This window comes from Anomaloglossus baeobatrachus, chromosome 1 (assembly GCF_048569485.1).
Source record: "Anomaloglossus baeobatrachus isolate aAnoBae1 chromosome 1, aAnoBae1.hap1, whole genome shotgun sequence".
NCBI classification, from domain to species: Eukaryota; Metazoa; Chordata; class Amphibia; order Anura; family Aromobatidae; genus Anomaloglossus; species Anomaloglossus baeobatrachus.
Window position 1 is genome coordinate 167,649,349 of NC_134353.1, and position 14,919 is coordinate 167,664,267.

Here is a 14,919-nt window from a genome sequence, read left to right on the forward strand (position 1 = left end):
CTGGGTATTTCCACTTGCATTCCAAGGCTTGGGGTAGAGACAGCTGAATGTTGCGCTGTGACAAGGAAGTGGATATAGTTGCTGATGGTGGTTCCAAGATGGGAGGAATCAGTGCATACATACTGGACAGGGCTTAGCATGTAGCACAGGGCAAGAGACAATGGTTTCACTTGCAGACACTGACCGTGGACCCAGGCTTTCAACTCTTCTGCATTTATTATAAAAAACAGTCAGACTGAGGAACACTTAGCCCATGGCCTGGGATCTGGCTGTGTGTGGGCGTTCTGGGGACCAGTTGCCCGCCTTCTCACTGTGGACACCCCATTTCCTTTTCCTGTTTGTGACATTGCCGTGGACCTCTGCCCCTTTGCACTTCCGTGCTTACTCTGCATACCCCCTTGCCAAGTTGGGCCAGTGACTTCATCTTCCACTACCTTGTTTCCACTTTCTGCACTCTGGTATCCTCCTAACCTGTTGACTTACCATTACTTTTGCTAACTGTGACAGATCATCATCCACCTACTCAAATAGTAATTGCTGTTCCCCACCATTGGCTTCTTCTGTTCGTGGCTGCTGAGATGTTTGGGCATCATCACACCTGATCTTCTCATGTCCTTCTTGAAACATTCATGGTGAGAGGCCAGAAAAAGCCATAAAAGGAAATGTAAAAAGCTCCATAGAGTGTCCAAGTGTAGGTTGACTTGTCTCCTAGGACTGACTTTTTGGGAGGAAGGAGAACATTGTGAGGATTATGTGGTCCAGACCCTTGGCTAGTAAGACTGGACAATGTGGATGACAGAGTGGTGCTAGGAAACAAACTGGAAGCATATTTGCCATGCAATCCATGACCTGTTTGCACTATTATGGCTTCAACAGTGTTGTCCTATGCTCCCTGCAAAGTGAGACAGGAAGCTAGGCCTAGATGATGCATGTGTTTGGTGAGCTTCCGTAACAGGCCCAGTTTGCCCTGCACCACCATCAGCGGGACATCCACTTCCCTTTTCCTTACCGCAAGCCTTGCTCATTTTAAGTTATGTATGCAGCTAAGAGCACTGTAATGATATAATGTAAGGACTATAAATTAATATATTGAAAATCCATTTTTGAGCAGTTGAAATGAGAGATCAGATTGATTCACAGAGGATCAAGTTTATATTGAATTTCCTAAAATTTATGGATTCACACAAATTTATTAATTTTCATTGACTCATTGTTTGCAAAAAGAAAAAACAGCATTATTCACTAACCAAAGCATCCGAGCAGGAAAACAGAATTTTGCATTGCCTCCCCATGATGCCCTGCAACTATGACATCTTATAGATTATCTTCTACAGTGGTGGTCAGTACCTGGGCCATCATATATCAATGGTTCCAAGTGGAGCACAGTCTTTAGGGCAGAGTATTGTTCCATCTCCAGAGTCATTGAGTCTCTGTCTTTTGTAGAGTGTAAGCTCTTATGGTCGGAAAGATTCTCTCTCCTCTTCCCCATGTGTATGTTTTGAGTTACTACAAGCTTTCTAGATTTGAAATTTGCACAAATTAGTTTGCCACAAATCAAATTTTTGGAAAAAATTCAGCAAAGCTATTCTCATATAATTAGTGATGGGTGGACCTGGACTGTAAACATACGGATCCGCACAGTTTGTAAAGTATTCGGGTGCTGGACCCAGGCCCAGAGTGCTCAGGGAACTCCGGCTAATAATCGGGGTCAGGCAACTCAACGAAATTAAGAAAACTAAGGGAACAATAAAAATAAAGCTATACTTACCGAGTCTCCAAAACATGGCTGTAACTGAATTCAGGACGCTCACTCTTCTTCTGGAGCTGCACATTTACCTTCATCCATATTCACTGTTTCCCCCACCCACTGGCAGTCCTTGATTCTGTAATTGGCTTTATACAGAAGTGCTCCCAGCCTGTGTGACAGTATCTGGCTGCTTGCAATCACAGGCCATGTCTATGGGTCGATATCATGGTATAAAAAGAAATAAATTGTCATAGGGTCCCCCCCATATTATCATACCCAGAACATATAACGCATACAGCTACAGGCTGCAGCCCCCAGCCATGCGCTTTTTTTTGGCTGTGTATCACAATAAGAGGAAACACATGGATCTTTTTTAATTATTTAAATAAATAATTTTAAAAAATGGCATGGGGTGCTCCGCAATTTTGATACCCAGACATGAAAAATCCCGTCAGCTGGGGGCTGGTATTCTCAGGTGGACTTGGGTGTTTTGGGGGTAATAAATTGGTGAAAGAGGATGGTTTTTGTATTTTATTTCAAGGAAATAAAAAATTTTGGCGTTTTGGCTTATTTACTTTCACTTACAGATTAATAAGTCCCTCTCATTACAAATCTAGTGCTTAGTGGTAGCTGTGAGCTGCTATTAGCCCCTTATTACCCCAATTGCCAGGGCAATCGGGAAGAGCCGGGTAAAGTTCTGGGATTGTCACGTCTAATGGATGTGACAATCTTGGGAGGCTGCAGGCCTCTATTATTAGAATAGGCGGCCAAATAAGCATGGATCTACTTAGCCTACAAATACCAGCCCCCAGCTGTCAGGCTTTATAGTGACTGGGTACCAAAATTATGGAGCGACTGCATGCTGTTTTTTTAAATTATTTGTTTAAACAATTTTAAAAAAGCTGCATGTGGAACCTTTTATTTTGATACACAGCCACGATAAGCACAGCTGGGGTCTTCAGTCTTTAGCCATATGCTTTATCTGTTTTGGGTATCATAATATGGGGGACCCTTCACCAATTTTTTTTTTTTTTATACTATGATAGTGACACGCAGACAGCATCTGTGATCTCAAGCAGTCAGACTCTGTGACACAGGCTGGGGACACGTCTGACGGCAACCAATCACAGACGTCAGGACTCCTGCTTGCTGGGGGAAGCTGTGAACATGGATGAGCAATAATGAGCGGCCCTGAAAAAAGAGTGAGTGGCCCACAAGCAGTTAGAGCTGCGCCATAGACCTGGTAAGTATAGCGCACTTGCTTTATTTTTATTCTTTGTTTTTTTCATTTCCCGAGTTCCTAGACCCTGATCATTAGCCTGAATTCCCTGAGAACTTGGGGCCTGAGACTTGCATCCGGATACTTTTGAAACTGCGTGGATTCCGCCCATCACTAATCAAAACCATTTGCACCGTTGCTTCATTTTTTATGTTAGATGCAAAGAGAAAATAAAAAAGGAATTGCCAAGGTGGACATACCTTAAAGCTGAATTTATATCTCTAATTCTAGATGAATTAATTGATATATCTAACAGCACATTTAAGTCTGTTACAAATGTATGAAACCCCTCAAAAGGTCAATATGACATCACATTAAACAGATACATTGCAGCATAACCCAGATATGATTCATCAATATTTTGCCTATTTAGAAAATGTATCATGTTTATGTATTTTTTAATCACTGCAGTACAGAATATGTTCTTGTAACCTCTAATGAATAATAATAATAATTTGCTTCAAATACTTCTCCTTTTCATTAGACTCCATTTGCTTTGAAGGTCAGTTCTTCTACCCATGAGCAATTGAATTACAGTTAATAATATATAACATATTAGCAAGTTTTCTAAAATATCAATCTAAAAGAGAGGGATGGCACCTTCACTGCAGTGTGAATGGGGATTATTGTAGCATTGCATTGTAAGCATATCACATCCAGTCCTCTTATTGATATCAGGCTGGGTGGGCAGCGTGTTTAGCTGCATGCTAATCAGATGGAGCCTCTGTAAGGAGTGAGCTTTGTGTCAGTCCTGCAGCCAATGCTACCCATCACTGTGACAGACTGCAGCGTACAAGCCATCTTTATGCTGCCAGAGGACATTCCCTTTCTTTTCTCCATTGTATCTCTATCCTCCCTTGTGATGTATGTCAGAACTGTGAAGGCAAAATTTATTTTACATATTACTTTGAAAATGCAAGAGTGAAATGTATTGATAGAGAAACCATTGATTCTTTACCGGAGCTAGACCCAAAGGTAAATAGCAAATTCTTTATGATGAAATGTGAAGAAAGCTGTTAAGACATTCCTTTTCATGTATACGAGTATCTGTGGGAGATAACGCAGAGAAATAATATATATAACATCTATTATTTGCAATCAGTCTCCAGACACAAGAGAGCGAATCAGTATTGTATCAGTGATCTGTGGAAGACAACTTTAACGATTGCATTCAATGTAATGGCTCCACGTGCAACATCAGCACACAAGGGGTTACTACTGCTTATTTCGCCATCAAAAGAGCTCGGCTGTTCATTGGCTGCAAACGAGCCTGTATCCACCCCTGGTCCAGTCCAGCCTCCTAGCAGGGCTTCAGCAAATTTCAGTGTATAGGAATGCAGCGGCTCCGAGTGGACTCTGCACTTCTGCCTGCTTTACATGTCAACCTTTCTGTTGTGGATCTGAAATTTTCTATCATGCATACAATACATGATCATCATCCCCATTATCTTGTCTAGCAAGACAAGTAGGGGGAAGCTTGCCTATTCATCTGGGATTACAGAGTCTTCATTGTGGAGCTGTTCTTGGTGCTGAATTAAGTGTCCTGCTGTTTTCTACTGCCAGCTACAGTCATCTATCACTTTGATGATTTTAATTTCCCAGCCCATCACAAGAAAAAATGGCCCGGATCAGGTGCATACTGACGGCTGTCTCTGGGTTTTACTTCTGGGAAGCTGCACTCTTGTTAAGGTATGGCACGCTCAACTCTATAAGTAATGTAACCTATGTAATATTAGAAACAGAGGAGGGAATGATGATGGATAGACAGACACACACACATTGTATATATTTTATTAAATTATAAAAAAATATATACTGTATATATATATATATATATATATATAGTATATTAATATACATTTATTAAATATCAATGTAATGTAAGTTATGACCAACAGATATATTCAATCTGATACTATAATGAATTATAATGCCAAAGACTGCTAGCCAAGTAATAGTTACCAGTATCTAACAGTGACTCCCCCCTCTGTCTTCAAATTACAGCGTAATAATAACAGTGTGTGAAAATATATATATATATATATATATATATATATACATTGCTATCAGTACAATGTAATTTGAAGATGAGGGGGAGGTGGCACCGTTAGACACTGCTAACTTTTTGCATTGTTACTTGGGTAACAGTCTTTGACATTATAACTATATATTTATATATGTGTGTGTGTGTGTCTGTGTGTGTATGTATGTATATGTGTGTGTATGTGTGTGTGAGACAAAAACTAGAACAGCACAAAAATGTGGGTGCAATGCCCTCCAAGCAGGCTTTATCCAAGGCAAATGAATGGTTGAAAAGAAGAAGGCAGCACTCCAAAGTAGGAAAAAATGTGGGTTTCTTATTTATTAGCCCACATATTATTTATTAGCCCAAATTTAAAAGCCCACATGGCAAAATGGGCTAGTAAAGTCCAATTTTTTTCTTTTTTTACTGTGGAGTGCTCCCTTCTGTTTTCCAACTATATATATATATAATTTATTTTTTTCATCTACACTTTGATATTAGTGGTGTAGTTATTTCTTTAACTTATTTGTGGCTTAAATCAATAATTCAATAATATAGCCCTGATTAGAAGAGCACTTAGCTAAATATTTTTCAAAGGTCGCTTTCCACTTGCTTTTAATTAGACAAGATCACTTACCCATGAGTGACAAGCTGTAAACCTCCTTCATACGCACAGTTACAAATCCCAGAGTGCACCAGTCACATTCTGTTTCATCTGGTTATATTGCCACCTTGTTTACATAGAAAATGCTTTTATCTGAACATTTGGGATAAACTAGTGTAACTCCATGCAAGTGTTCTCATGTGGGGCTGTGAATTTTAATCCCATATGTTTTGCTCATAGAATTATTATGGAAAAGAGGGAATTTCAATAAATATAATTTGTTTTTACATTCATATTTTTTTTCTAACATTCCTAATAAGTAATGAATGTACAATGATTGAATGCTTTAGTGCCTTTATAATCTAATTGTGTACTACAATTAATATGTTAATAGAGATTCAAGGTCACAAAGTGCTTTCAGTCTAAATCCACTTTAATTCCTAAGCATAACTGAAAGGTGCAATACAATTGTCTTTTTTATGTGTCAATGACTATAATGAAGAAGAATTAATATTTCTTTGGTTATCAATTTTGAATTGGTAAGGCATTTAGTAAGAATGTAATTATGTATTAGGTGACTTTATATATAAAGGGTCATAAAAATCTTATTCCATGACCATGACCACCACTATGAATCGCAATGAAATGGACAGGCTAAAGGAATACTCTCAACTAATATATAGGGTTACATGCATATACATAGCATTTGCTGAAAAAAATACTATATGTGATTATTATATGGTTATATGTGGTTATTCCAAAAGCTGTCACTGGTTATTAAGTGAAGAGTTTGTTATTCTAACTATGGAAGTGCTAAGAGAGACGCTTTCCAATAAACACAGCAATAATAAACATCTGACTTACTATAGGGTGATAAATCAATAAACTATTAATTTTAACAGCTCTAGAAATTCTCTCTGGGACTTTTAAGTAATTCCAAAGATAATATTAGAAGGTGGGTTAAATTCAATGCAACGGCACTTTAAATGCAACATACTGATTTGCTGCAGGTTATTAAGCAAGCTCTACCTTGGGACATTAAATTTAAAGGTAAATACAGTCATGGCCGAAACTCTTCTCCCCCTTGAAATTGTTCCTGAAAATTGCACATGTTTTATAATACACATGCTTATTTCCTTTGTGTGTATTGGAATAACACACAAAGAAAAGAAGAAAAGGCAAATTGAATATAATTTCAGACAGAACTACAAAAATGGTCTGAACAAAATTTTTGGCACCATCAAATTTGGTTGCACACCCATTGGAATAAATAACTGCAATCAATCGCTTCCTATAGCTATTCTTCTGTTGCAAACTGCTCCAGGTATCGTATATTTGAAGGGTGGCTTCTCCCAAAAGCAATTTTAAGATCTCTCCACAGATGTTTAATGGGATTTAGATTTGTACTCATTGCTGCCACTTCAGAACTCTCCAGCGCTTTGTTCCATCCATTACTGGGTGCTTCTTGAAGTATGTTTCGGTCATTGTTCTGTTGGGAAACCCATGACTTAGGATGCAGTCCTATCTTTCTGACACTGGGAAGTACATTGCAACCCAAATTCCTTTGGTAATCTTCATATTTCATGATACGTTACACACAGTCAAGGTACCCAGTGCAAAGGCAGCAAAACAACCCCAAGTCATCTTCGAACCTCTATCATATTTGATTGTATGTACTTTGTTCTTTTCTTTGTAGGACTTATTTCATTTTCAGTAAAAAGTAGAATGATGTTCTTTACCAAAAAGCTTTGTCAAACTAAACTCTAGTTGTATTATGTCTGTTTAAGCAGTGGGGTCCTTCTTGGTCTCCTTCCTGCCTTAGCGTTTTATTCAACTGTCAGTGAAGAGTTTTGTTTCCGCTCACACTGATGCACCTGGAACCTGCAGGACAGCTTGAACTTTTTTGGAACTTGATTGGAACAGCTTATCCACCATCCGGATTATCCTGTTTTGCAACCTTTCATCAATTTCTCTCTGCTGTACACATCCAAAGAGATTAGCTACAGTGCCATGGATCGTATACTTTTTGATTGTGTTGTGCACTGTAGGCAAAGGAACATCAAGATTTTTGGAGGTGGACTTGTAACCTTGAGATTGTTGATATTTTTCATCAATTTGGCAAGTCCTCCGACATTTCTCTTCTCTTCTTTCTGTTCTCCATGCTAAATGTGGCACATTCCAACACAAAATGCAAAAAGTGAGTCAACTTTTCCCATTTTATATGGCTTCAGGTGTGATCTTTATATTGAATACACCTGTTAATTGCCACAGGTGTTTGAACGAGCATCACGCTTGAAACAAAGTTGTTTACCCACAAACTTGGAAAGGTGCTAACAATTTTGTCTTACCCATTTTGGGGGTATTGTGTGAAATTATGTCCAATTTTCTTTTTTTTTTTCTCTTGTGTTGTTCCACCACAAACAAAGGAAATAAACGTCTATAACAAAACATGTGTAATTACAATAATTTTGTAGGAGAAATAGTTCATTTTCTGGAAGAATTTCAAGGGTGCATGAACTTTCGAATATGACTGTATATATACTCAGACTAATATCTTGTACACCAAAAAATTATTGGTTCATGGTGGATTTGCATAATTTAACCTGCCACTTTGTGATTCTATCATAAATTTAAACCTCTTATGTAACACTTACATTATTAAATAGATTAATCTGACATATTTCACTGCATTACATTTCTTAAAGAAGGCTTGTTGGTATTCCATTTCCTTTTTTGGTATGTGAGATTTTATAAATTACATTAGTAGTGATTCATCAAACCTTTTACACATGAAAATTTTTGTGAAACACATTGAAAAGTTGCAAAATCTTTATGCAGCATAGCGTTATTTAAACATTTTGTGAATTTTGACGTTTTCCACTCGTTTAAGGCAGAATTCCACCCAAATAGGTGGAGTTGGGGAGAATCTGTATGGGATGACTTTTGCAGGCACATGCACAGAACCCTCTTAAACCTGTCAAACGTGAAGGTCTCAGCCTAGCATGAGAGGCCTGGTAATTTCTGGCTAATGGCAATCCAAAGATGCTTTGAGCACCAAACGCATGGCGATGAGAGGCGCAGAAGCTGTTGAGAAGTGATGAGAATAAGTTTTTTTTTTTTTTTTACAGACCACATTTTTTATGCTATGGGATTTGGAGAGGCCCAAGAAAATGAAAAGGACACTCAAATTTATACAAACAGATAAATTGGTATTTTGCCTGATTCTCTCATCTCTACTTGTAATAAACATTCAATAGCTATCAGAAGAATAAGCAAGTTTCTAGTAAACTCACCATATACATGCATGTCTGCTTCACCAGTGTGTGTATGAGTTCAGAGAGGAACTCATACACACTCCAACTCTCTCACACCCCCCGCCCCACTAACAAGCATGGTGGAGGAGTTGGTTTGCTCCTGTCCGACCAATGCTCCTTTACACCAATTCCACTACCACCCTCTGTCACGCTCCCCTCTTTTGAGGTGCACTCCGTACGCATCTACGCCCCCTCCAACCTTCAGCTGGCTGTCATTTACCGCCCTCCAGGGCCAGCCACTGCCTTTTTTGACCATTTCACCACCTGGCTACTACACTTCCTTTCCACCGACATCCCCACCATCATCATGGGTGATTTCAATATCCCCATTGACACTTCCCGCTCATCTGTCTCCAAACTTCTAACACTCACTTCCTCCTTCAGCCTCACCCAATGGTCTTCTGCAGCTACTCACAAAGATGGCCACACGCTGGACCTCATCTTCACTTGCCTCTGTTCCCTATCTAACCTCTCTAACTTGCCTCTCCCCCTGTCTGACCACAACCTACTCACATTCTCTTCCCTCTCTTCTCCAAGTATGCAACTCCCCCTCCACAAATTTTCACACCCTCGCAGAAATATCAAACACATTGATTTACACGCCCTTTCTCAGTCCCTTCTCCCCCTCACAGACATTGCATTTCTACATGATGCAGATGCCGCTGCAACTTTATACAACACTACAATCTCTGCAGCTCTCGAATCAGCTGCCCCCCTCACACACACCAAAACCCGCACAATCAACAGGCAACCCTGGCACACAAGGCAGACTAAAGAACTTAGACGGGCTTCCAGAATTGCTGAGCGCAGATGGAAGAGGTCTCATTCCACTGAGCACTTCATTGCATATAAAGAGTCCCTGACCACTTTCAAGTCCACACTCACTGCTGCAAAACAAACCTACTTCTCATCCCTCATAGCTTCTTTCTCTCACAACCCTAAACAGCTATTCAACACTTTCAATTCTCTCCTCCGTCCTCTGGCACCACCTCCCTCTCCTCTCATCTCAGCTGAAGACTTTGCCTCTTTCTTCAAGTGGAAGATTGACAACATCAGAGCAAGCTTTGGCCCACAATCACCACAGCCCCTCATCATAGCTACTCATCCCTCTTCCTCCAAATCCAGCTTCTCCACCATGACAGAAAACAATCTCTCCACTCTACTCTCAAGATCACATCTAACCACCTGTGCACTGGACCCGCTCCCATCTCACCTCATCCCCAACATCACCGCAGTCCTCATCCCAGCCCTAACCCATCTCTTCAACCTATCACTAGCAAGTGGTGTATTCCCTTCATGCTTTAAACATGCCTCTATTACACCCATCCTCAAAAAGCCCTCCCTTGACCCATCCTCTGTGTCAAACTATCGCCCCATATCCCTTCTCCCCTACGCCTCAAAACTACTGGAACAGCATGTCCATCTTGAATTGTCCTCATACCTGTCCTCCTGCTCCCTCTTTGACCGGCTTCAATCTGGTTTCCGACCACATCATTCTACCGAAACTGCCCTAACCAAAGTCACCAATGATCTACTAACCGCCAAAGCCAAGCGACACTACTCTATCCTCCTCCTCCTGGACCTGTCCTCTGCCTTCGACACAGTAGACCATTCCCTCCTACTACAGATTCTCTCATCTCTGGGCATCACAGACTTGGCCCTATCTTGGATCTCCTCATACCTAACCGACCGAACTTTCAGCGTCTCCCATTCTCACACCACTTCCTCATCTCGCACCCTCAAGGCTCAGTTCTTGGACCCCTGCTGTTCTCCATCTATACCTTCGGCTTGGGACAGCTCATAGAGTCCCACGGCTTCCAGTATCATCTCTATGCCGATGACATACAGATCTACCTCTCTGGACCTGACATTACCTCTCTACTAACCAAAATACCACAATGTTTGTCTGCTATTTCATCCTTCTTCTCTGCACAATTCCTAAAACTTAACATGGACAAAACAGAGTTTATTGTCTTTCCTCCTCCTCACTCATCTCCTCCAACAAGCCTTTCCATCAAACTTGATGGTTGCTCACTCACCCCAGTCTCACAAGCTCGTTGCCTTGGAGTGACCCTCGACTGTGCTCTATCCTTCAAGCCACACATCCAAGCCCTCTTCAACTCATGCCGATTACAACTCAAAAATATCTCCCGGATCCGTGCTTTTCTTAACCAAGAATCTGCAAAAACATTAGTGCATGCCCTCATCATCTCCCGCCTCGACTACTGCAACCTCCTGCTCTCTTGCACCCCTCCAATCTATCCTAAACTCTGCAGCCCGCTTAATCCACCTCTCCCCTCGCTACTCCCCAGCCTCGCCACTCTGCCAATCCCTTCACTGGCTTCCCATCGCCCAACGACTCCAGTTCAAAACATTAACCATGACATACAAAGCCATGCACAACCTGTCTGCTTCCTACATCTGTGACCTAGTCTCCCGGTACCTACCTGCACGCAACCTTAGATCCTCACAAGATCTCTTTCTCTGCTCCTCTCTTATCTCCTCTTCCCACAATCGTGTACAAGATTTCTCCCGTGCATCCCCCATACTCTGGAACGCTCTACCTCAGCACATCAGACTCTCCACTATCATGGAAAGCTTCAAGAGGAACCTCAAGACCCACCTCTTCCAACAAGCCTACAACCTACAATAGCCCTCAGCCCAGTAGACCACTGCACAACCAGCTCTGTCCTCACCTATTGTACCATCACCCATTCCCTGTAGACTGTGAGCCCTCGCGGGCAGGGTCCTCTCTCCTCCTATACCAGTCTGTCTTGTACTGTTAATGATTCTTGTATGTATACCCTCTTTCACTTGTAAAGCGCCATGGAATAAATGGCGCTATAATAATAAATAATAATAAGAAGAAGAAGAGTGAGTCTTTGGGCATTCAAAAAATCATTATGACTAGTGATGAGCAAACTTGTGTATATTCAGGTTTGCCAAACCAGCACGGACCACCAAAAAAATCATGTTCGGCAAGGGAACTTGAACCCAAACAACAAACCCCATACAAGTCAATGGAGAGCCCAAGTATGAGGCTGTAAAATGGTTGTTTTAAGGGCTAGGAGGCTGCAGAAGGAACCAATTGCCCTGCAAACAAATGTGGCTAGGCAAATGACTCTAAGGGCTTCTGTCGCCATAGCAATTATGGTTACATAGCAAGTAAATTAAGAAACTAAAAATTATTACAGTGATCCCACAGATATGGATTTCAGAGATTCTCCACAGACCAACAATTTGAAAAAGGGCCCTTCTGGCGCATGTATTCCCAGTTCAACCACACAGTCAATATTGCCAGACTTCCCCCAAAGAGCAGCAAGTTTAACAAATTTCCCCTATGTAGTCGTAGTCTTTATTCCTGGTTCACTCACACAGTCAAGATAGGAAAAGTTGCACCGCCGAGCAACAATTTTAAAAAGGCCTATACGGATTCTGTCCATAGCTTCAGCTTCGTGGAGAATTTCAACCCCTGGCTGTGCTGAGTGATGCAACGCAGTATGAAGTTTTTTCAAAGATATTCGCAAGGCATGCTGTACACACACTGTTCTTTGTTAGTTTGAGCTAACAGATTACACTGCCTGTACATTGCTGTTTTGGACAGCTAAGCAAAGCTGCGTGATGCAACACAGTATGGGGGTTTAGAGATATTCACACAGCAAGACATGCTGTACATACACTGTTTTGGTTTTTAGATTTGAAGCGGGTCACCCATGCTGCTCAGTGTGTCTTCCGGGAATCCGAAGCATTTATTTTGAAAAAAATATTGTTTAAAGCAGGCAGACATAAAACACTGGCCTAGTTTACCCACAGAGCACCAAATTTGACAAATAATGTCCCCTATATAGCCCATATTCCCAGTTCACTCACACAGCCAAGATTGACAAAGTTTCCCTACAGACCACTGATTTGTAAAAAAAGGCCCTTTTTACCTGGTTCACCATCACAGCGCTCATTGGCTGAGATCCACCACACAGCACCCAATGTAATACAGAGATGGGCCAAGGAATCCCATCCAACAGAGTGTTCAAAAACCATAAGTGACAGGTGCCTGACTTGTTTAGGTTCCCACTGCTTTGCTCATTTTCAAGGGGGTGACATTGACAAAAGATGCCTATGCTCCTCAGGTGCCAACGCTGCACTTTCAGCAAGGCACTGATTCTAAAGGGTACGTTGCACACTACAACATCGCAGGTGCGATGTTGGTGGGGTCAAATTGAAAGTGACGCACATCCGGCGTTGCTGTCGACACCGCAGTATGTGAATCCTTTTACATACGATTAAAGAGCGCAAAAGCATCGTTATCATATGATCGGTGTAGGGTCCGACATTTCCATAATTCCGCAGCAGTGATGGTACGGTGTTTTTCCTCATTCCAGCAGGCAGCACACATTGCTGTGTGTGAAGCTGGAGGAGCGAGGAACATCACCTTACCTGCGTCCTGGCTGCAATGCGGAAGGAGGGAGGTGGGCGGGATGTTTACGTCCCGTTCATCTCCGCCCCTCCGCTCGTATTGGCCGCCTGCCGTGTGACGTCGCTGTGACGCCGCACGACCCGCCCCCTTAGGAAGCAGGCGGTTTGCCAGCCACAGCAACGTCGCAGGGCAGGTAAGTGCATGTGAAGCTGTCGTAGCGATAATGTTCGCTACGGCAGCAATCACAAGATATCGCTGCTGCGATGGGGGCGGGGACTATCGCGCTCGGCATCGCAGCATCGGCTTGCGATGTCATAGTGTGCAAAGTACCACTTAGACTGCCTGTTTTAACAGTTTCCACACAGGAGCCAATTTTCTGCCCCAGTGGTGGACAGTCTTGTTGCTGCATTTAAAGTGCTTTTAGTTGGATTTGGAATTGAACCAGAGTTATGCCAGCTAGACTTACTACCACCAGTTCCAGCCATTTATACTCAAAACAGCTCACCCATGCTGCTTGGTGTCTATCCTGGGTACTCAAAACATTTATTTTGAAAAAATGATTGTTCAAAGTCAGCAGCTCTGACTGAATATGACAGCATTGAATAATGGAATAAGACTCTGTTTCCATTCTTGGGGTTGGTGGTATTGTGGCCATTAATAGATTATATTGCCTGTACGGTGTTGTTTTGTACCGCTACAGAAAGCAGCGTGGTGCAACGCATTATAAGGTTTCAGAAATATTCACACCACAAGGCAAAAAGTATAAGGTTTTGGAGATATTCCAATATCAAGGCACGCTGGAAAAAACTGTTATGTTTTTTTTTTGCTAGATTGACCTCACAGTTACACTTCCTGTATGCTGCTGTTTTTGACCGCTACGGAAAGCTGCGTGATTCAATGCAATAAAGGTTTCAGAGATATCCACACAGAAAGGCAAGCTGGAAAGCACTGTTTTTTTCTAGATTGAGCTAAGCTAATAGATTACTCTGCCTGTACGCTACTGTTTTTGACCACTATGAAAAGCTGCGTGATGCAGTGCTGTGTTTGATTTAGAATTATATGCACCTATCACTATCCTTCAATCCTATAGCATCCTTTTTCTACAATGTATTTTTTTCCTAACTGCACCTATCACTGTCCCTCACTCCAACAGCGTACTCTCCCTTCTCTAGTCAAGGAAAAATGGCTCTGCGGCCCGGGATCCAACATATATACTGGTCGAGTCACGGGGTGCACCAGCCAATCACAGCCATGCCAATACTTGGCATGGCTGTGATGGCTTTGGAAGTGCCCAAGCCTAAAAGCTTGCTGAATGGCTGCTCTGCAACCTTGCATCAAGCTTTATTTGAGTGAAAAATTCGAACGAGAAGCGGACGTACAGTCAAAAGTCTGTGTTTGGGGTTTAACACCGGTACAGAACCCAGACTTTACAGTTCAGGTTCGCTCATCCCTAATAATAATTGATCATTTTCTTCCCAGTTGTAAGCTAACCATACCTAGGTGGATAGTTATTGCCTACCACCAGAGAAAAGAAGAAT

General features: G+C 41.7%; 1 protein-coding gene across 1 annotated transcript in view; it reads left to right on the forward strand.

Moving 5' to 3' along the window:
- The first annotated feature begins 4,361 nt into the window (after positions 1-4,361).
- The window catches only part of GLRA3 (glycine receptor alpha 3), a 502,398-nt gene continuing 491,840 nt past the window's right edge, over positions 4,362-14,919 (forward strand). The window contains exon 1 of the mRNA XM_075347194.1: positions 4,362-4,715. Within this exon, the coding sequence (XP_075203309.1) occupies positions 4,645-4,715 (71 nt within the window). The 5' untranslated portion in view covers positions 4,362-4,644. The remainder of the gene's footprint in view (positions 4,716-14,919) is intronic.